The following is a 21098-nucleotide window of genomic DNA, read 5'->3' on the forward strand; positions in this document are numbered from 1 at the left end:
AGATGGTGTGGAGAAATGTTTTGCAAGGGTGGTCCCACCACGAGTGTGGAGTAGGCTTAAGCAACCAACTTTATTTCTGCATGTCTGGGCCAAAGTATCAAGCCACTAACTTATTTAGGAGAAGCCAACTGATTTCATGCAGTTAACTACAGCCAGCACCAACTAGTTCTACTTCCTGGTATGACATCATCCTTACATTCAGTACCAGTCCAGGTTAATAATTGGAACAAGGTTCCGCAGGCAAGCTGCCAATTCTGACTGGCTCATAAACCAGGAGGTTGGGAGATTTCACCACATGACATTGCTTTCCAAAAATTGGTGCCCTGGTACATTATTTGCCACAGAAAACAGACTAATGATGGCAGCAAGAATAGCCATAGTCCCTTACACTTTCAAAACCACTCTATTCATGACACATTTCAATGGAATCCTGTTTGGAGTTAGATTCTGCCCCAGTGTTAACTTGGTCAAGCAACTGGCAACTTTATGTCAGAGAAATATGATTTTTACATTGTGGTCATTTGGCTCTCCAAGCCCATTCCAACATTCACTGAGATTATGCTGTTCTGTTCCGAAACGTTTTGAGTCCAAAGACGATTAAGTCTTATTTCCCTCTCTACAGATGCCGCCAGGCTTGCTGAGTTTCTCCAGAACTTCCTGTTTTTATTTCAGATCTACAGCAACCTCAGCATTTTGCTTTCATGTAGCTAATCTGATTGTGGTCTCAATTCCCCTTGCATGCCTGTGCCCCATAACTCTCAAATTCATTGTCAATCAAAAATTTATTGAACTTGTCCTCAAATAAATTCAATGACCCAGCTTCCACTGCTTTCTGGGAAAGAAAACTCCACAGACCATCAGTTCTTTGAGAGAAAAAGAACTCTTCTCATCTCCATCTTAAACGTACACCTCTTATCCTTAAGATATGTCCACCAGTTCTAGACAAGAGAAATTATCCACAAAATCAAGACTCCTCAGGATCTTGTATGTTTTAGTAAGACAACCATGCACTTTGCAAAATCAGAATGGGCAACCCGTTCACCCTTTCTCCATTGTTTAGCATGGAGCAGACAGGCAGACTGCCTGTCTTCTCCACTGGCAGCAGACAGGCAGAATTTCATTCCACAGAAAAGGAAAGGCAGGAGGGCTGACCCAATTGAGGTATTTAGAAAGGATTTGATGGGGTGGGCAGAGAGAGATTTCCAAGTGAGGGATTGTGTGCAAGCATCTCAGAACCCTGGAGCAACTTTGAGGATGTCACTGAGCTACATATAAATGAGCAGAGTGGACAATAGAATCCTAGACTAGACTAGAACCTGGACACGAACACAGGATGACAATATATTAGTCCATATCCAATGGTACTATAAAACGTGGGGGCAGAAGTAGACCATTCAGCCCATCAAGTCTGCTCTGCGATTCAATGAGGTCATGGCTGATGTGATAATCCTCAACTCCACTTAACTGCCTTTTCCCTATACCTCTCGATTCCCTAACTAATTAAAACTCTGCATAGCTCAGTTTGGAATATACTTAACAACACAGCCTCTACAGCTCTCGGTGGTAAAGAATTCAGAGAATCACAACTCTGAGTTAGATTTTCTCCGAACTTTTCTCTACTCTGAGATGATGTACTCTAATGCTGGTGACTGCCACAATGGGTGACAATACTGCAGCACCTACCTTGTCAAACTCCCAGTCAGAGCCTGCTAAATCTATGATTACCATGTAAAGCAGTGTTTACCACTAACGTGTAATAAACAGTGTTACTTCTGAGCCCAAGGATAGTTCACTCCACCTGCTCCTTGACCAGTCTGTAAAGAGCCCAAACTCCATAAAAGGTGACCATAACTCAGGATCATAAGCATAGGACAATCACCAATAAATCCAACTGGTAATTCAGTAAAAACAGCTTACCTAGAGAATGGCAAGAAAGGGGAACGTATAAAATATTAAAGGTAATTATCACAGATTTTTTAAGGTTTGACATACAAGGAATAAAGAAAAAACTCAAAAGGAGCACAATGGGTCCATTGAGCTGAATATGACTTTACATAATCAGTCCAGGCTGGATGTCAACACCGAAGCCATAAGTCAGTGAGAGTGTTCATCTACCCAAGGCTGCACATCCAGCCAGGAAGAGGAAATGTACAACAAGGGAAGTAGAGCTTTAGGGATTAAAAAAATGAGCAAGAAGAAATAGAAACGTTCACAATTTGTGACTGAAGCTTAAAAGCTGGACAATTTTCTTTGTTGAAAGGAAGTTCCTTTGAGAAACCAGGGCTGGATTTTGGAGTGAAAATTTCTCAATATCACAAAGCTGACAATTTCAGTCCCCAAGGGGTCCGTATGGTGCAGTGGCCGTGTTCCGATCTCTGAGCCAGGAGGCCCAGGTTCAAGTCCCACCTGCTCCAGAGGCATGTCATAGTGTCTCTGATCAGGCTATGAATTTAGGCCCTCTTAGGTACTGCGATTTTTGAGAAGATTTGTAGCTCAAGTTGAGGTTCAGGTTCTAAGTTTGCTGGAAGGTTTGTTCTCAGACGTTTTGTCACCATACTAGGTCACATCATCAGTGAGCCTCTGGTGAAGCGCTGGCATTCTGTCCGATCTCTATTGATGTGTCTTGGTCTGTTATGACAGGTGATATCATTTCCAGTTCTTTTTCTCAGAGGTTGGTAAATGGGGTCCAAATCGATGTGTTTATTGATGGGGTTCCAGTTTGAATGCCAGACCTCTAGGAATTTCCGTGCGTGTTTCCGTTTAGTCTGTCCTAGGATGGACGTGTTGTCCCAATCGACTTAGTGTCCTCCTTCGCCTGTGTATAAGGATACTAGTGATAATTGCTCATGTCTTTTGGTGGTTGGTTGGTGCTCGTGTATCCTAGTGGCTATTTTTCTTTGTGTCTGTCTGATGTAGTGTTTGTTGCAATCCTTGCCAAGTATTTTGTATATGATATTTGTTTTGCTGGCTGTTGATACAGGGTCCTTTAGATTCATCAGTAGCTGTTTCAGCAAGTTGGTAGGTTTACTGGCTACCATGATGCCAAGGGGTCAGAGCAGTCTGGTCGCCATCTCCAAGATGTCTTTGATATATGGTAGTGTGGCTAGAGTCTCTGGGCGTGTTGTGTCTTCTTGTTTGAGTTTAAGAATTGGCAGACTGTGCTTATCGGGTACCCGTTGTTCTTGAAGATTTTGTGTAAGTATTTTTCTTCTGTTGCTCGTAGTTCCTGGGTGCTGCAATGTGTTGTGGCCTGTTTAAATAATGTCCTGACGCAGGTCCTTTTGTGGATGTTGAGATGATTGCTCCTGTAGTTGAGTATCTGGTCTGTGTGTGTGTTCCTCTTAGGAACTCTCCAAGGCAAAGGTGGGAGCCTACCATGGTAACGGAAATTGCAAAAAGCAAGTAAACACCAGGCCAACTAGCCATAAAGATGGATGCCTCACGGAAAGAGACGGGAGGGGCAGGCACTTCATTCTGTCATTGCTTAATAAGAGATTCCAGACCACACATGAGAAGCACACATCCTGAAGTAAATCTTCAGAGAGAGACCAAGAACCATGAGGCGAGATCTGCACGGAGAACAAAGTTGGCCAACTTTGTTCGAATGGACTTTTCCTACTGGCAGGCCAAGCAGCAAAGGAGTAGCTGCAGGAGGAGGAGCAGCAGCGAGTGTTTAAAAAGGCCAGGGACCAAGTGAGAGAGCGGAGATGGTAATGCAGGTTTTGGTAAGCAACATGAGGAACTGTAACATGTCAGTTGGGGGGTGGGGCGGGGGGAGAAGGAGGAAGTGGAGAGGTCCAGTCAGTCAGTCTGTAACTCCATCCGATGTTTCTTTCAGCTTCATGATGGATCCGGCCCAGAATTCCAATGTGGGGGGTCAGGTCCTCCAGCCCAGAGAGTCAGAAAATGGACTAGGTGGATTTTATCTGAAACTCTCCTTCTAAAAATGGTTTTTGTTCTCTTTATATTATTATTGTGGAAGGACTCTTATTCTGAACTTTTTATTTCTTTATTTTTCTAATTTATTTCTATGATTTTGTACTTTTGCTGGACTGCTTTTTAAAATTTTTTTGTACTCGAGCGTCTGTACCTAGGTACCTAAAGATGGTACCCATAAGTGACAACCTCTAACCTTTCCACTGTACCCATGTGAGTACATGTGACAATAAAGCTAATACAAGTCAATTCAATCAAACTAAAGATACTTGTCAGAGCTAGATCAAAACTTACTTAAGAATGTCCTTCCCTGAAAGGCTTAGCATCCACCAATTCACGTTGTTATTGATTATCCTGACACGCTTCAAATGATCCAAACAGCGGAAATCATCGGGGACTTGTGAATTCTAGAAGGATACATAAAGTGGAGATAAAAAGGAGGAGACAAAGATATCATAAATGTGTGCTCAACTCGAAACATGAAAAAAACTAAATCTCCTGCTTCTCAACTCTGATGTTTTAAGACCAAAAGACATTGGACTAGAAGTAGGCCATTCAGCCCATAAACTCTGCTCCACCATTCAAGGAGTTCATGGTTGATTTGGTTTTATTTTAGGCCTATAGGGAGATTCAAACCAAAACACCCTCCACTTCAGACTTCACTAATCCAGTAAACAGTTCACTGGTGCGCCCACACACACACACAAAACACACATAGTTAATCACAAAGACATGATCTTATTTGCTGATTTAAACCTAAATCAAATCCCCATGCTTGCACAATCTTGCATCATAGAAACAAAACAGGAGGAGGCCACTCAGCCAGTCAAACCTGTGCCAACCCCAACCGAGAATAATGCAGCCAGTCCTACTCCCCACCCTTGCTTAGTTTTCACTTATGATCTGCAGATGAAGAAAACCTAAAGCACTTCACAGCTAATTAAGCTTTTTTAAAAAGCAAGTTCCATTACTGCTGTTGCATAAACACAACAGCCAATTTGCCCCCAGAAAGGTTCCACAGACAGCAAAGAGAAATGTTGAGATACTTAGTTCCCACGGTTTCTGGTTAGCAGCCACACGACACTGGATGGTGTATGCTTTCAGGGTTGAAAGGGAACAGGTGCTTCAATTTCAGCTGACCATTGCTAGATACTAACCACTCCGATAGCGGACAAACTGTTGTCTTGGTACTTGTTCAAAGCAGCTGACAGGTCATACAAACTATTCTCAGATTTAAAATCTTAGCTTAATAATCAAAACTAGAAAATCTGCATTTCATGAATATATTTCATAAAATTAGTGTTTCTCATTCCACTTGTCCAAATCTACAGCATTCAAACTTATTAACAAGAATCCTTACTAAGATACAGGATACATGAAGGCCAGTGTCCACATTCATAATTCAACCTTCTCATTCAATGAGCACATGGCTATTTTCACTTCAATATCATTTCCCTATACTATCCCATCAATACCATGTAATGTTTTTAATGGGCAGATATCAATCAAATCCAAACTTGAACACGGTCAGCAAGGCAGCCTTTCCTGCTTTTAAGAAGTGTCACACCCGAAACATCGACTTCTCCACCTCCTGATGCTGCCTGGCTTGCTGTGTACTTCCAGCCTCCTGCTGGTCTATTTTTACTGCTCTCTGGGGCAGTGAATTCCATAGAGTCTGAGTGAATTGGCTCCCCAGCCTCTCAATTCTGCATGGCCTGCCCTTTATACTAAGACTGTGTTGCTGGCTGTAGACCATCAATTAAGAATGAATCAAAAATTACCATATCCTATGATCCTTCAGCACATCCCTTCTACCTTTAAATCAAGGAATCACATGCTTGAAGCATTGACGGGGGTATTTAATGGGTTTGGTCTCACCTCATGGTGAAAGAAAAGGGCGAAACTCTGATCTCCTCCACAGCAAACATGTTTCAGCACACGATACATGGACTGATCTGCCGACAGATCAAAGCAAGTCTCAACGCACACAATAGCTTATGGTTCAGAAAATACCATTAGATTAAAATAATCAACAATTCACTGGCTTAAATCTTGAGGCTCATGAGATACCCACCCAACAAGTGGTCTTTCACGTAGAAATTATCCGTTAAGCTACTGGTACTGGCTGCACAGTACTAGAAAGCACAAATGCATCAGGAGATGGATAAGACTGAGGTGAATCCTGGGGCATTGTTTCTAATCTATGCCTTAGGGGGTAATGATTCTGAAAGTGTTAAAGATACTATTGAGCTCCACTCACTCTGGTGACACGATACATAAGACAATAAGATATGAAGATGAGAATTAGACCTTTCAGTCCATCAAATCTGCTCTATCAGTCAATCAAGTACCTCTTCTTGTTAAGACTTACTAATGGTCTTCTAACACTGTCACTCAATAGGCCCTTGGACTCAGACTCAGTATAGAATAGAGGATTGGCCTTTCGAGAGCACTTCAGGGGTCGGGGTGCATTGCAGACAATGTTATTCTGATTGATTTTAGTAAGATTTCCTTCTAGATTTCTAAGTTTGCATTAAATTTTGTTTCTGTTACACAATCCCCAAACGGGGCTGTTTGACTATATTATTGTTTTCTTTCAAAAGAGTAGAATAAAAATTCTTTAAAGACCAGAGATCACCCCAGATAGTGGCATTTTGATTTGATTTTGGTAAATTTCCATTCCTATAAGTTCTGTACGTTTAAGTGAACCATTTGATTTTGTTTCTGTTATAGTACCCCAGCAGGGGCTCTTTAATCCATTAAAGTTCTTTTCATAAGATAGTAGAATAGAAGATTGTCATTTAATTTTTAATAAAAACAAGAGCAGAAAAAGAATTGATGGCAGCCCTCTACCCCTACCATTAGTCAGGACAACAATCTATACCAACTGAAGGGGATTAATCTAAGGGAAGGAGATCCTGTTCAGAAAGTATAGAAAATAGAAATTCAGCATCAACAGCCTGCCACTGCAATTCCACAGTCACATCACAGCCTGCAGATTTATATTGCTGGTGGGTGGCATTATTTTAGGAATCACCCATCCGCTAGGTATCAGGCTTGACTTGAAACTATGGAAAAGGATATGGAAAATATAGACTGTAGGGAAAGAGAGACATCTTGCAAAATGTGCAGATTACAGAGGAGGAAGTGCTGGATGTCTTGAAACGGTTAAAGGTGGATAATTCCCCAGGACCTGATCAGGTGTACCCGAGAACTCTGTGGGAAGCTAGAGAAGTGATTGCTGGGCCTCTTGCTGAGATATTTGTATCATCGATAGTCACAGGTGAGGTGCCGGAAGACTGGAGGTTGGCAAACGTGGTGCCGCTGTTTAAGAAGGGCGGTAAAGACAAGCCAGGGAGCTATAGACCGGTGAGCCTGACATCAATAGTGGGAAAGTTGTTGGAGGGAATCCTGAGGGACAGGATGTACATGTATTTTGGAAAGGCAAGGACTGATTAGGGATAGTCACATGGCTGTGTGCGTGGGAAATCATGTCTCACAAACTTGATTGAGTTTTTTGAAGACGTAACAAAGAAGATTGATAAGGGCAGAGCAGTAGATGTGATCTATATGGACTTCAGTAAGGTGTTTGACAAGGTTCCCCATGGGAGACTGATTAGCAAGGTTAGATCTCATGGAATACAGGGAGAACGAGCCATTTGGATACAGAACTGGCTCAAAGGTAGAAGACAGAGGGTGGTGGTGGAGGGTTGTTTTTCAGACTGGAGGCCTGTGACCAGTGGAGTGCCACAAGGATCGGTGCTGGGCCCTTTACTTTTTGTCATTTACATAAATGATTTGGATGCGAGCATAAGAGGTACAGTTAGTAAATTTGCAGATGACACCAAAATTGGAGGTGTAGTGGACAGTGAAGAGGGTTACCTCAGATTACAACAGGATCTGGACCAGATGGGCTGAGAAGTGGCAGATGGACTTTAATTCAGATAAATGCAAGGAGCTGCATTTTGGGAAAGCAAATCTTAGCAGGATTTATACACTTAATGGTAAGGTCCTAGGGAGTGTTGCTGAACAAAGAGACCTTGGAGCGCAGGTTCACAGCTGCTTGAAAGTGGAGTTGCAGGTAGATAGGATAGTGAAGAAGGCGTTTGGTATGCTTTCCTTTATTGGTCAGAGTATTGAGTACAGGAGTTGGGAGGTCATGTTGCGGCTGTACAGGACATTGGTTAGGCCACTGTTGGAATATTGCGTGCAATTCTGGTCTCCTTCCTATCGGAAAGATGTTGTGAAACTTGAAAGGGCTCAGAAAAGATTTACAAGGATGTTGCCAGGGTTGCAGGATCTGAGCTACAGGGAGAGGCTGAACAGGCTGGGGCTGTTTTCTCTGGAGTGTCGGAGACTGAGGGGTGACCTTATAGAGGTTTACAAAATTATGAGGGGCATGGATAGGATAAATAGACAAAGTCTTTTCCCTGGGGTCGGGGAGTCCAGAACTAAAGGGCATAGGTTAAGGGTGAGAGGGGAAAGATATAAAAGAGACCTAAGGGGCAACCTTTTCACACAAAGGGTGGTACGTGTATGGAATGAGCTGCCAGAGGAAGTGGTGGAGGCTGGTACAATTGAAACATTTGAGAGGCATTTGGATGGGTATATGAATAGGAAGGGTTTGGGGGGATATGGGCCAGGTGCTGGCAGGTGGGACTAGATTGGGTTGGGATGTCTAGTCAGCATGGACGGTTTGGATGAAGGGTCTGTTTCCATGCTGTACATCTCTATGACACTATGAAATGTCTATTTATAGGGCTTGAATATGGCTTAAAGTTAAAGGAGCTGGCATACATGATACCCATCTTGTCACCTTTCTAAAGAACAGCTGGAGGCTGAATTGTCACAATTTTCAAACCGCCAGATACTATAAGGAGATGGCTGACCTCCTTTTCTGCTTTGGCCGGAATGGTTAAGGCAAGTATGTTGGGCAGGACAGTGGATACAATGGTCCACTGGCAACTTTGACTGAACATTCAATTTGATTCATGAAATCTTAGTCATGGCAAATTAATCAAGGAACTATTGGTGATTGTTGTTAAAAAAACACTCCATCTGGTTCACTAAAGTCCTTTCGAGGCTCAGTTAGCTCAGTTGGCTGAATGGCTGATCTGCAATGCAGAGTAAGACAGATGTATGCATTCAATTTCTGCACTGACTGAGGTTACTCTCCTTCTCAAGTTATCCCCTCACCCCAGGTGTGGAGACCCTCACGTTAAACTACCACACAGTCATTCTCATGAGAAAACGGCCCTATGGTTTGGTATAAGTGACTTTACTTTAGACAGGGAAATCTGCCATCCTTATCTGGCCTGGCCTACACGTGATTTCAGAACCACAACAATATGGTTGACTCTTTACTGCCCTCTGAAATGGCCTAGAAAGCCTCACAGTTGTACCAAACTGCTCAAGGGCAATTAGGGGTTAGCAATAAATATTGGCCTTATCAGTAACACCCATTCTCCATGCAACAATTCATAGAATCATAGAGCCCCTACAGTGTAGAAGGAGGCCATTCAGCCCATCGAGTTTGCACCGACCTTCTGAAGAGCATCCCACCCACACCCAGCCCACAACTATACCCCTTAACTCCACATTTACCATGGCTGACTCACCTAGCCTATACTGAACACTATTATCAATTTAGCATGGCCAATCCACCTAACCTGCACATCTTTGGACTGTGGGAGGAAACTGGAGCACCTGGAAGAAAGCCACGCAGACATGGGGTGAATGTGCAAATTCCAGGCAGACAGACAGTCACCCAAGGGTGGAATCAAACCCAGGTCCCTGGCACTGAGGTAGCAGTGCTGACCACAGAGACAGAAAAAGAAAATCGACAATTTCACTAGTCAATCATCAAGGATTGATATTGGTGGAACTTCCCAAAATCAGAAATATCATTCAAATTGATAACTAACAGAAGGAGGTAGCTTCCTGCTAAAAATAGGCCAGGATAGACTTCAACACTTTGCTCGAGGTGCTGGGTGAATAACATTCACACTGAATGTAAGAGCAAGAAATTGTGTTGCTCAATCCAGGGCAGTCTTGAAATTTCACTCACCGTTAGGATGTGGCTTGTGTGTGTGAGTTACCCAGTTTCCAGCTACTTTATACGGAACCTGAGAGTTAACTGTGTGTCCCGATCCTAACTGACCTCTGTTGCCACGTCCAAATGCATAGAGTAGGCCAGTAGAAGGGACAAAGGCAAGTGTGTGTTGTCTGAAAGAAGGAAGAACATATTACAATAATACTGCATTTCAAGTTTGACATGCTCTGTTGCACTGGCATCTGAGCTTTTATTAATAATTTGTACATTTTACTCATTACTTTGATCAACTTAAGTTGATAATCCAATTGATTAAATTAATCCAATTATATATTTCTCTTAAATCAAAACAATAATCTGCACTTCTTTTTTGGAATATTCAAATCTATCTTTAAGAATTTCTGGGTAAATTTATGAAAAGATACCCCTTTGCATCTTTTACCAGATTTTTCAAAGACAAAGAAATATCAGGTCAAGCAAACATTAGCTTGGTCACAGAGACAATTTAGAGACCTGTTGAAATTGACTAAGTATTTGAGACTCAGGGATTGGCAGACACATTAATGAAAGATAGACAAAAATTGCTGGTCAAACTCAGCAGGTCTGGCAGCATCTGTGGGGAGGAAGCAGAGTTAATGTTTCGAGTCTGCTGCCTCTTTATCAGAGCAGTCACTGGATTCAGTACATTAACTCAGTTTTCTCCTCACAAATGCTCCCAGACCTGCTGAATCTTGCCAGCAATATCTGGTTTTGTTTCAAATTTCCAGCATTCACAATTCTTTGCTTTACATCAATGCAAGATATGGGAGATGTTTTTGTAATTCACTTGCACCTCAAGGCATTTAAGAGTTAACATCTCAAGTCTCAGCCTGCTGTGTGTCAAAATTGCAAGCAGGTTTTCTGACTGACTGCCAGAATGTCGAAATAGCACCGTAAATCAGCAGCCTGGCATACAACTGGAGGGACTCCCTGGGGGTGGAGCACCATCCACCAGGGTCGACAAAAGACTTGAGGATTGTGTGGTTAGAGGAGGGAAGTCAGAAAGGAATTCTCCCCAAGTTTTGGCATTAGTCTCAAATGAGAAATTGGGAGTGACAGTAGACAGTGTAGGATGGAACAGGCTTGATGGAGCTGATGAATTCTACCAGCAGTGAAAGCAGTCATTGAGGCCAGGGAGCCTGGAAAGTGTGGTCTGGGTCAGCAACAAATGGAGGCCCATAAAACATGCAACTTGTACAGTGAGCTCCAAATTCAAGGTGTCATGTTTCTGATAGCCATATGGTGGCACTAGGCTAGTACTATCGACTTCCGGTCCCAAAACTGTGCAGCCTCTTTGTCCGAGTGAGTAAACGTCCCTTTGGTCCAGTGTTAAAAGTCTAATTGAATCTAAAGTACAGACAATTTTTTTTGCGTTTCCCCTTGACTTTCTTCTGAAGATTTTGCACACTTTAATTTTGCCCCTTTGCCCAGCCAATAATATCACTGATTTATTTTGAGATTAAATTCGTAAAATGTTCACATAATTTTCTGTTATCCCAATTTATTTTGCATTTCTTTATTCATTCACAGGTTGAGAATGTCACCTGCTGGGCAGTTAACAATCAACCACATTCCTGTGGATCTGGAGTCACATCTTGGCCAGACCAGGTAAAGATGGCAGTTTCCTTCCCTAAAGGACATGAGCAAACCAGATGGGTTTTTCCGACAACAGATTCATGGTCATCATTGGATTCTTAATTCCATACTTTTTTTTTTAAAATTGAATTCAAATTCCACCATCTGCCATGGTGGGATTCAAACTTAGATTCCCCAGAACATTATCTGCGTCTCTGGATTAACAGTCCACTGATAATGCCTACACTAGGCCATCCCTTTCCCTAAGAGATGACAATCACAAACAGGTAATGAGTAGTTATGACTCTTTTGAGTGTAATCTTTCAAAGTTCTTTCTTTCCAACTGGGACACGTTGAATGGTTGGTTTGGAAAAGGTTCAGAGTGATAATATCCCGCTTCAAGAACTTCTATCATTCAATTGGTTTAAAAAGCTGTCTCTCTTTAGCTTAAACTACCACAAACCAGAAGGCGTTGCATTATAAGTCATAAAATTAATGAAAGCATTCCTTCCCTGAAAAGCTAATTGCAAATTAAATCGTCTAAAGTGAAGTGGGTAAGATTTAAGGCTGCGAGGACTAAGGAACCAAGCTAAGTTGGTGGAAGAAGGCTCAGCAGCAAACTAAGGGAATGCTGGGATAGCTTGTGAGGGGCCAAGTGGCTTACCCCCATCCCTGATTCTACAGTATGGACTCGCTGACAGATAGCAGATGATCCACTCAGGAGGAGCTATGCAACACTAGTTAAAGGACTAGATGGTGGGTGGCTCCCCAAGAGCAAGTTTGAAATAAGTCACTGACTTGTGTGATTCATTCTGATGCTCTTGTAGGGTTCAAACATGGAACATATTCATGAAGCAGACAACATGCTGTATAAAAGATTGACCAACTTACCAGTTAACAAAAGCATGGTCAATTAATCTTCCTTCCATTCAAGGACAAAGGAGGGAATCTAGTGTGAAGCCAGAAGAGTTAGGTGAGGTCCTAACTGTGTGTTGGCATTCATCAAAGAAAACAAATTGGTGGAGGATGATCTCAGGGAAGGGAGTGTTGAGTTTCTAAGCCAAGTTGCTATTAAAAAGCAAGAGGTGTTGTGTGCCTTAAAAACCAACAAGGTAGGTAAGTCCCTGGGTGCTGATGGGATCTATCCCAGAATATTGAGGAAGCCAAAAGAACAAATTGCCAGAGCATTGACAGACATCTTTGTATCTTTGATCACAGGTGAGGTCCCAGAGGACTGTAGAATAGCCAATGTTGTCCACTGTTTAAGAAGGGTAGCAGGGGTAATCCAGGAAATTAAAGGCCTGTGAGACTCGCATCGGTGGTAGGGAAATTATTGGAAAAAAATCTCAGGGACAAAATCTATACACATTTAGAAGCAAATGGATTTATTAGCAATAGACAGCCTGGGTTTGTGCAGGGAAGGTCATGCTTCACTAACTTGATCGAGCTTTTTTAAGGTGACAAAGATGATTGAGGGAGAAGTGGTTGATGTTGTCTATAAAGGACTTCAGTAAAGCTTTTGACAAGGTCTCTCATGGCAGACTGACACAAAAGGTCAAGTCACATGGTATCAGAGTGAGTCAGCAAGATGGATACAGAACTGGCTTACTCATAGGAGACAGGATAGCAGTGGGAGGATGCTTTTCAGAATGGAGGGTTGTGATCAGTGGTATTCCACAGGGGTCAGTGCTGGGACCTCTGCTGTGATCTACTTATATGATTTAGCAGAAAACATAGCTGGTCTAATTAGTAAGTTTGTGGATGATAAAAAGATTGGTGGAGTTGTAGATAGTGAGGAAAATTGTCAGAGGACACAGCAGGCCATAGATCAGATGGAGGCATGAGCAGAAAAAAAATGGTAGTTGGAGTTTAATCCAGACAAATGCGAGGCAATGCATTTTAGAAGGTCAAGTACAGGTGAAAATTATATAGTGAATGGCAGAATCCCTCGGAGTATTGATATGCAGAGGGACCTGGGTGTGCAGATCACTGAAGGTGGCAGCACAGATAGGTAAAGCAGTAAAAAGACTTCTGGCATGCTTGCCTTCATTGGAAGGGGCATTGAGTGCAAGGATAGACAAGTTATGCTGCAGCTTTATAGAAGTTCAGTTAGGCCACATTTAGAATATTGCATATAGTTCTGGTCATCACATTACCAGAAGGATATAGATGCTTTGGCGAGGATGGAAAAGGTTTACCAGGATGTTGCCTGGTATGGGTGATTGTAGCTATGAAGGAAGATTGGACAGACTGGGTTTGTTTTCACTGGGACATGGAGATTGAGGGGTGACCTGATAGAGGTTTAAAAGATTGTGAATGGCATGGATAGAGTGGAACGTAAGAGGCTATATCCCAGGGTGGAGAGGTTGGTTACTAGGGGAAACAGGTTCAAGGTGCGTGGGGTGTGGGGGGGGGGGGGTAGGGGAGGTGAAGTTTAAAAGGAATTATGCAAGGCACGTTTTTCACACAAAGGGTGGTGGGTGCCTGGAATGTGTTGCCAGAGATGGTGATGGAAACAGAAACATTCAAGAAGCACTTGAATAGGAAGGGAATAGAGGGAACGGGATCCTGTAATCGAAGACAGTATGCATATGTGAGGGCAAAATGTAGTGGCACAGGCTTAAAGAGCCTGTTCCTGTGCTGAATTGTTCTTTGTTTGTCCACTAGCTTTGACCATTCAGGGTGGCACTGTTTTCTGTACTTTCTTGGGCTGCAGTGGTGGGATGTCAAAATAAAAAGTGGTGCCTTGAACTGGCAAGACCCTAAACTCTGGAGCTCCCTCTCCAAGTCTCTCTAGTCCTTTCTCCTCCTTTCAGGTTCTCCTTAAAAAGCTACCTCTTTGACCGCATTATTAGTCACCCATGCAACATATCCAAACTGGGGCCTGGTTTATCTGATTTCACCTTGGGGAAGAGCCACATTTATTTTTCTATATTAAAAGATGCTATACAAATATAAGCGGTCTTTTTAAAATTAATTCTTAGCTTGGAAGTATTTATTATCAGTCTTTAGAGTGTTGGCCTGTCTTTAAAAGTAAAGCCTAGGTAATTTCAAATTGAAATTTTTAATATAACCAGTCATGCTTCAAGGAAAGTAGTGATGATTGTGTGTAGTTTTGTAAAACAGCAACTCGTGTATTTGAAGCACAGCTAGTTTATATAATGCAATTAACATGCACCAGTCTGTTACCAGTTAAAAGTAGACCTTTCCAATACAATAACAATTAGAACTCACGCTAGGGCATTGCCCCAACTGATTTTCCACTACACGTACTCACCTTCCACAGCTTATCTGAGAGACTTCACTTCCCATCAATTCCTGGATTCTGCGAGGATTTATTTCATTATTTATGAAGTTGTGTCCCAGTTGCCCACAAAGACCAGCTCCAAAAGTAAAAACACCTCCATTCTGGGTAAAGGTTACACAAACTTTTGTTGGAAATTAACAATTTGCAAAAGTTAACAGTGTTTATACGGACAGTTATACACACCTACATTACAATACCATAAGAAGCAGGAACAGAAGTAGACCATTCAACCCCTCGAGCCTGCTCTGCTAGTTATCACAGCTGAAATACTATCACTAGACTAGAATATTCCATGACAATGCACAAGTAGGGATGGAGATTGGGGAACATTGTGCTTTCCAGGTGCACAGGTGACAACAGCATCTTCCATTGATGCAGCACCTCTAATGCAGGAAGGAAACCTCACAAAGCATCATTCATATTAAAATTCTGCTTCAAGGGAAATAACTTTACGAAGCCCAAGCTACACTGTCAATTCATTCAGATTACAGTGAGAGTTACATGCTACAGACAGGCAGGTTAAAAAGGCATTTGGCAAACTTGTCTTCATTGCTTGGTCCTAAGGGCATAGGAGCTGGGAAATTATGCTGAGATTGTACAGGATAGTGGTGAGGCCTCTCCTATAATACGGTGTCCAGTTCTGGTTGTCCAGTTATAGGAAGGATATTTTTAAGCTGGCGAGGGTTCAGAAGAGATTTACCAGGATGTTGCCAGGTATGGAAGGTTTGAGTTATAAAGAAAGGCTGTATAGGCCAGGACTTTTTTCACTGGAGCATAGGAGGCTGAGAGGTGACCTTATAGAAGTTTAGACTACAGATAGGATCAATGGTTTTTGGGAGATTTCATGACTAGGGGTACATTTGTAAGGGGAGAGAAGAGAGATTTAAAAAGACACGAGAGGCAAATTTTTTCACACTGAGGTGAATTTCCAGAGGAAGTGGTGGATGTGGTGTGGGTACAATTACAATGCTTAAAAGACATTTGAAAAAGTATACAAACAGGAAAGGTTTGAAGAATATGGTGCTATACTGCAACAGTTGTTTCTCATGCTACAGAAAATCACGCTATGGAAAACACAGTTATAGAAAATTGCGTTATAGAGGATCGTTAATACAAAAATCGCTATACCTGTGCTGTAGAAATATCACGTTATCAATGTCCACAGTTCATCAATCATGTTATAGCCAATTAGTGCTGACAAACCGCATGTTATAGCGGGACAACCCGTACGCTCGGCAAGGATTGGTTGGATCGAAGGGTCTGGTTCCACACCATATGACTCTATGATGCTACATAACGAGTAACACGAATAATGGGGATCCAGCAGATGAAGTATGTAGTGTCACAGAATCAAAGAGATGTACAGCACGGAAACAGACCCTTCAGTCCAATTCATCTATGCTGACCCGATATCCTAACTCTGGACATCCAAAAGGCATTTGAATTCAGATAAATAGGAGGTGCTGCATTTTGGGAAAGCAAATCTTAGCAGGACGTATACACTTAATGGTAAGGTCCTAGAGAGTGTTGCTGAACAAAGAGACTTTGGAGTGCAGGTTCATAGCTTCTTGAAAGTGGAGTTGCAGGTAGATAGGATAGTGAAGAAGGCATTTGGTATGCTTTCCTTTATTGGTCAGAGTATTGAGTACAGGAGTTGGGAGGTCATGTTGCAGTTGTACAGGACATTGGTTAGGCCACTGTTGGAATATCGCGTGCAATTCTGGTCTCCTTCCTATCGGAAAGATGTTGTGAAACTTGAAAGGGCTCAGAAAAGATTTACAAGGATGTTGCCGGGGTTGGAGGATTTGAGCTACAGAGAGAGGCTGAACAGGCTGGGACTGTTTTCCCTGGAGTGTCGGAGGCTGAGGGGTGATCTTATAGAGGTTTACAAAATTATGAGGGGCATGGATAGGGTAAATAGGCAAAGTCTTTTCCCTGGGGTCAGGGAGTCCAGAACTAGAGGCCATAGGTTTAGGGTGAGAGGGGAAAGATATAAAAGAGACCCAAGGGGCAACTTTTTCACACAGAGGGTGGTATGTGTATAGAATGAGCTGCCAGAGGATGTGGTGGAGGCTGGTACAATTGCAACATTTGAGAGGCATTTGGATGGGTATATGAATAGGAAGGGTTTGGAGGGATATGAGCCGGACGTTGGCAGGTGGGACTAGATTGGGTTGGGATATCTGGTTGGAATGGACGGGTTGGATCGAAGGGTCTGTTTCCATGCTGTACATCTCTATGACTCTATTTAAGCGTCATGCAAAGGTAAGATCGCGTGGAGTGTGGGCTTTTTTTTTGCTTGGATAGCGGATTTATGAACCAAAAGAAAGCAAAGAGTCGGGATAAATGGATAGTTTTCCGGCTGGCAAGGCATATTGGTGGGGTGACACAGAGTTTGGTTCTCAGACTCCAAACTATTTATAATCTATATTAATGACTTGGATGCAAGGATAGAAACTACTAAAACCAAGTTTGCAGATGACACTAAAATAGGTAGAAAAGTAAGTTGCAATGAAAAAGTAAGAAATTTACAAATGGATAGGTTAAGTGAATGGGCCAAACTTTTGCAGGTGAAGTTTAACATGGATAAATGAGAGGTTATCCACTTTGGCTCGAGGAATAGAAAGGCAACTTTTTATCTAAAATGGAGAGAATCTTCAGAGTGCTTCAGTGCAGAGGGATCTGGGCGTTCTCATTCATCGATCACAGACAACTCGTATGCAGGTACCACAGGAAAGGAAACGGAACTTTGGCATTTATTGTGTGAAAATAAGAGCTTTAAAAAGGTTATTCTCTCCTCTTTTTTAAAAAGAGGTTTAATCCAGAGGTGGAGAACAATCTATGAGCAGATAAACAACTTGTGAAGTCTTAGGTTTTTTTTAAAAGTTGGAACAATAGAAGCAGCCTGAATGTGTGTGGTCACACTCCCACCCACAGAACCAGGATCTTTAGTTTAGTTTTCAGCAGAGGCTGCTGGGGTTGTGAAAAGCTGTCATATCTCTCTTTGCTACAACTGAAAGTTGGAGTTCTCCCTCTTTCAGAACTGCCTTTTGATGTTCTTTCCTCCTGGACTGGCGTTACGAGAGAGACAACCTGTTTTCTGAATTTATGTTTTGCTAACAGTGTGTTTATGGGATGGTACTATATTGGAACAGTTACTGTTCAATAATAAAATAATATCTTTTGTTAAGATTTCCGAGAGTTAAATCATTCTAAGTTCATCTTTCTTTTGTTGTATTTTGGCTATAAGCTTTGAATAAATTGTGTTTTGCTTAACATTGAGTATTTTGACTAATCGAATTGTATCTGGAACATAGCAAATTAAGAAATTTAAAATTAAGAAACAAAATGTTAGGATGTAGACTACCTTCTTTATATATTTTAGAGGGGGTCTGGTCTGATCCATAATTGCTAAAACAATCGAGTATGAAAGTAGGAAAATGTTGCTGCAACCATACAAAGCATTAATGAGACCACATTGGAAGTACTGCATACCGTTTTAGACCCCTTACTTGAAGGGAGATGTATTTGTACTGGAGGCAGTTCAAAGGAAGTTCACTAGATTCATTCCAGAGAGGAGAGGTTTGTCTCAAGAGAGACTGAGTAGTTTAGGCCTAGAGTCTCTGGAAATAGAAGAATGAGAGGAGATCTGATTGAGGTATACAAGATCCTTGTGGTGACTGTAACAAGGTCAGATTCAGAGTTCCCTGACTGGACCAGATTAACAGCCCCAATCAGGGAGCCCTGGCTGACAGTTAAGAACAAGAGTGTCAGATTTCCTGTCACTCAGAGCTGGCTCTAAGGGAGCTGGATCAGTATCAAGGACTCTCTACATGTAAATAACGGGTGACTTGGTGACAGGATACCAGCCTCTGTGGAGTTATTTCAATGCGAACGGTAATTGGCAAAGTAAACATAGAAAGGGTGTTTCTTTATGTAAGGCAATCAGCAGATCAAGTATACAGCGTTTATAGAAAGACAGTTCACTTTTAGGATAAGGAGTAGCAGATTTAAAACAGAGATGGGGAGAAATTACTTCTCTCAATGGATCCATGAATCTCTGGAACTTACAACCCCAGAGTGTGGTGGATATTGGGGCATTGAGTAAATTTAAGGGAGATAGATTTTTAACTAATAATGGGTTGAAGAGTTATGATGACTAAGCAGGAAAGTGGAGTTGAGGCCTAGATGAGAGCAGCCATGATCAAAGGGTAGAGCAGGTTCAAGGGGCTGAATTGCATACTCCTGCACCTAAGCAAAAGTGAGGACTGCAGATGCTGGAAATCAGAGTCTAGATTAGAGTTGTGCTGGAAAAGCACAGCAGGTCAGGCAGCATCCGAGGAGCAGGAAAATCGACGTTTCGGGCAAAAGCCCTTCATCAGGAATGAAGGCAGGGAGCCTCGGGAGTGGAGAGATAAATGGGAGGGAGGAGGATGTGGCTGGGGAGAAGGTAACCAAGAGTACAATAGGTGGATGGAGGTGGGGGATGAAGGTGATAGGTCTGAGAGGAGGGTGGAGCAAACAGGTGGGAAGGAAGATTGGCAGGTAGGACAGGTTATGAAGATGGTGCTGAGCTGGAAGGTTGGAGCTGCGGTCAAGTCCATGCCCCCCAACAACCTATCCTCCCCTCTTGGCACCTTTCCCTGCCACCACAGGAATTGCAAAACCTACGTCCACATCTTCCCCCCAACCCCACCTCCATCCAAAGCCCCAAAGGAGCCTTCCACATCCATCAAAAAGGTTTCACCAGCACATCCACCAATGTCATTTATTGTATCCGTTGCTCCCGATGTGGTCTCCTCTACACTGGGGAGACTGGACGCCTTCTCGCAGAGCGCTTTAGGGGACATCAACCCCACCGCCCCGTAGCCCATCATTTCAACTCCCTTCCCACTCTGCCGAGGACATGCAGGTCCTGGGCCTCCTCCACTGCCACTCCCTCACCACCCAACGCCTGGAGGAAGAAAACCTCATCTTCTACCTTGGAACGCCTCAACCTCAGGGCATCAATGTGGACTTCACCAGTTTTCTCATTTCCCCTTCCCCCACCTTACCCCAGTTCCAACCTTTCAGCTCAGCACTATCCTCTTGAGCTGTCCTACCTGCCAATCTTCCTTCCCACCTATCAATTCCACCCTCCTCTCTGACCTATCATCTTCATCCCCCACCTCCATCCACCTATTGTACTCTTGGTTACCTTCTCCCCAGCCGCATCCTCCTCCCTCCCATTTATCTCTCCACCCCCGAGGCTCCCTGCCTTCATTCCTGATGAAGGGCTTTTGCCTGAAACGTCGATTTTCCTGTTCCTCAAATGCTGCCTGACCTGCTGTGCTTTTCCAGCACCACTCTAATCTCTACTCCTGCACCTAGTTCTTACGTTGTTATGTTTATGAAGATTCTCAACCAGGAGCATTTGGTCAGAAATCTGGTAAAGTCAAGGCCCTCAGAGTTTTGTGATTATTCACATAACACAATTTCACAATTTACAGGAAAGAACTGCGGGCAAGCAATTAAATCAAACTTAATGATTTGATGTAGGAGGTCATTTCTCTGGATGTAATTCACTCTAAATGACAGTGGAGAATGGAATGAAACTTTGTTTTTTTAGGTTTTGGAAGATTTTTCTGTTTTCTATATCTAGACTTTTTTTTTATTTTCATCTTTTGTGCAATAAACTTCTGTTCTGTTGTTAAAGAAAATCTGCAGCTTCGTGCATCTATGAATGACCATCCCATTAATTATATGTTTTGTAACAACTCCATCAGGTCAGATATCATTCTGGGGTGTGTCCAGTAGTACCATCTGCTGGGATGATAACACAATAAATGCTCATCTTGCCAATGACCCACACATTACTCGTATGAAAAGAAAACTGTACCTTGGTTAGAGCTGCTGTGTGTTCCTCACCACAGCTAATGTAAACAATTTTCTGTCTCCTCAGGAACTTGACATGATTGGGGACATCTCGATCTAAAACGGTAACCAGATAAAAATCTGTTCACTAAGTCACCGGTTGTGCACTTTGGAGGCATTCCCTCTCGTGGATGAAAATATAAAAAGAGTTTGATGATTTCGCCATTTCAAACCTATTATCTGCCAGGATACAATAGTATTGTGGTTATGTTACTGAATGATGAATTCAGAGAACTGGAGTTCACATCCCACCATACAATGGAAAACTGCTAAATG

At 42.5% G+C, this 21098-nt stretch overlaps 1 protein-coding gene across 4 annotated transcripts in view; it reads right to left on the reverse strand.

The window, feature by feature from the left end:
• LOC122539262 (putative E3 ubiquitin-protein ligase HERC3) overlaps window positions 1-21098 on the reverse strand; it is a 94382-nt gene that overhangs the window by 41078 nt on the left and 32206 nt on the right. For all 4 annotated transcript variants that reach the window (XM_087979957.1, XM_087979958.1, XM_087979956.1 and 1 more), the window contains 5 exons: window positions 20788-20879; window positions 14880-15010; window positions 10004-10161; window positions 5815-5891; window positions 4231-4343 (listed from right to left, as the gene is read on the reverse strand). In XM_087979957.1, the coding sequence (XP_087836083.1) occupies window positions 4231-4343; window positions 5815-5891; window positions 10004-10161; window positions 14880-15010; window positions 20788-20879 (571 nt within the window). The remainder of the gene's footprint in view (window positions 1-4230; window positions 4344-5814; window positions 5892-10003; window positions 10162-14879; window positions 15011-20787; window positions 20880-21098) is intronic.

The sequence above is a fragment of the Chiloscyllium plagiosum genome, unplaced genomic scaffold, assembly GCF_037043375.1.
Source record: "Chiloscyllium plagiosum isolate Xiang-an unplaced genomic scaffold, Cpla_swu_hap1 HiC_scaffold_36, whole genome shotgun sequence".
Classification (NCBI taxonomy): Eukaryota; Metazoa; Chordata; class Chondrichthyes; order Orectolobiformes; family Hemiscylliidae; genus Chiloscyllium; species Chiloscyllium plagiosum.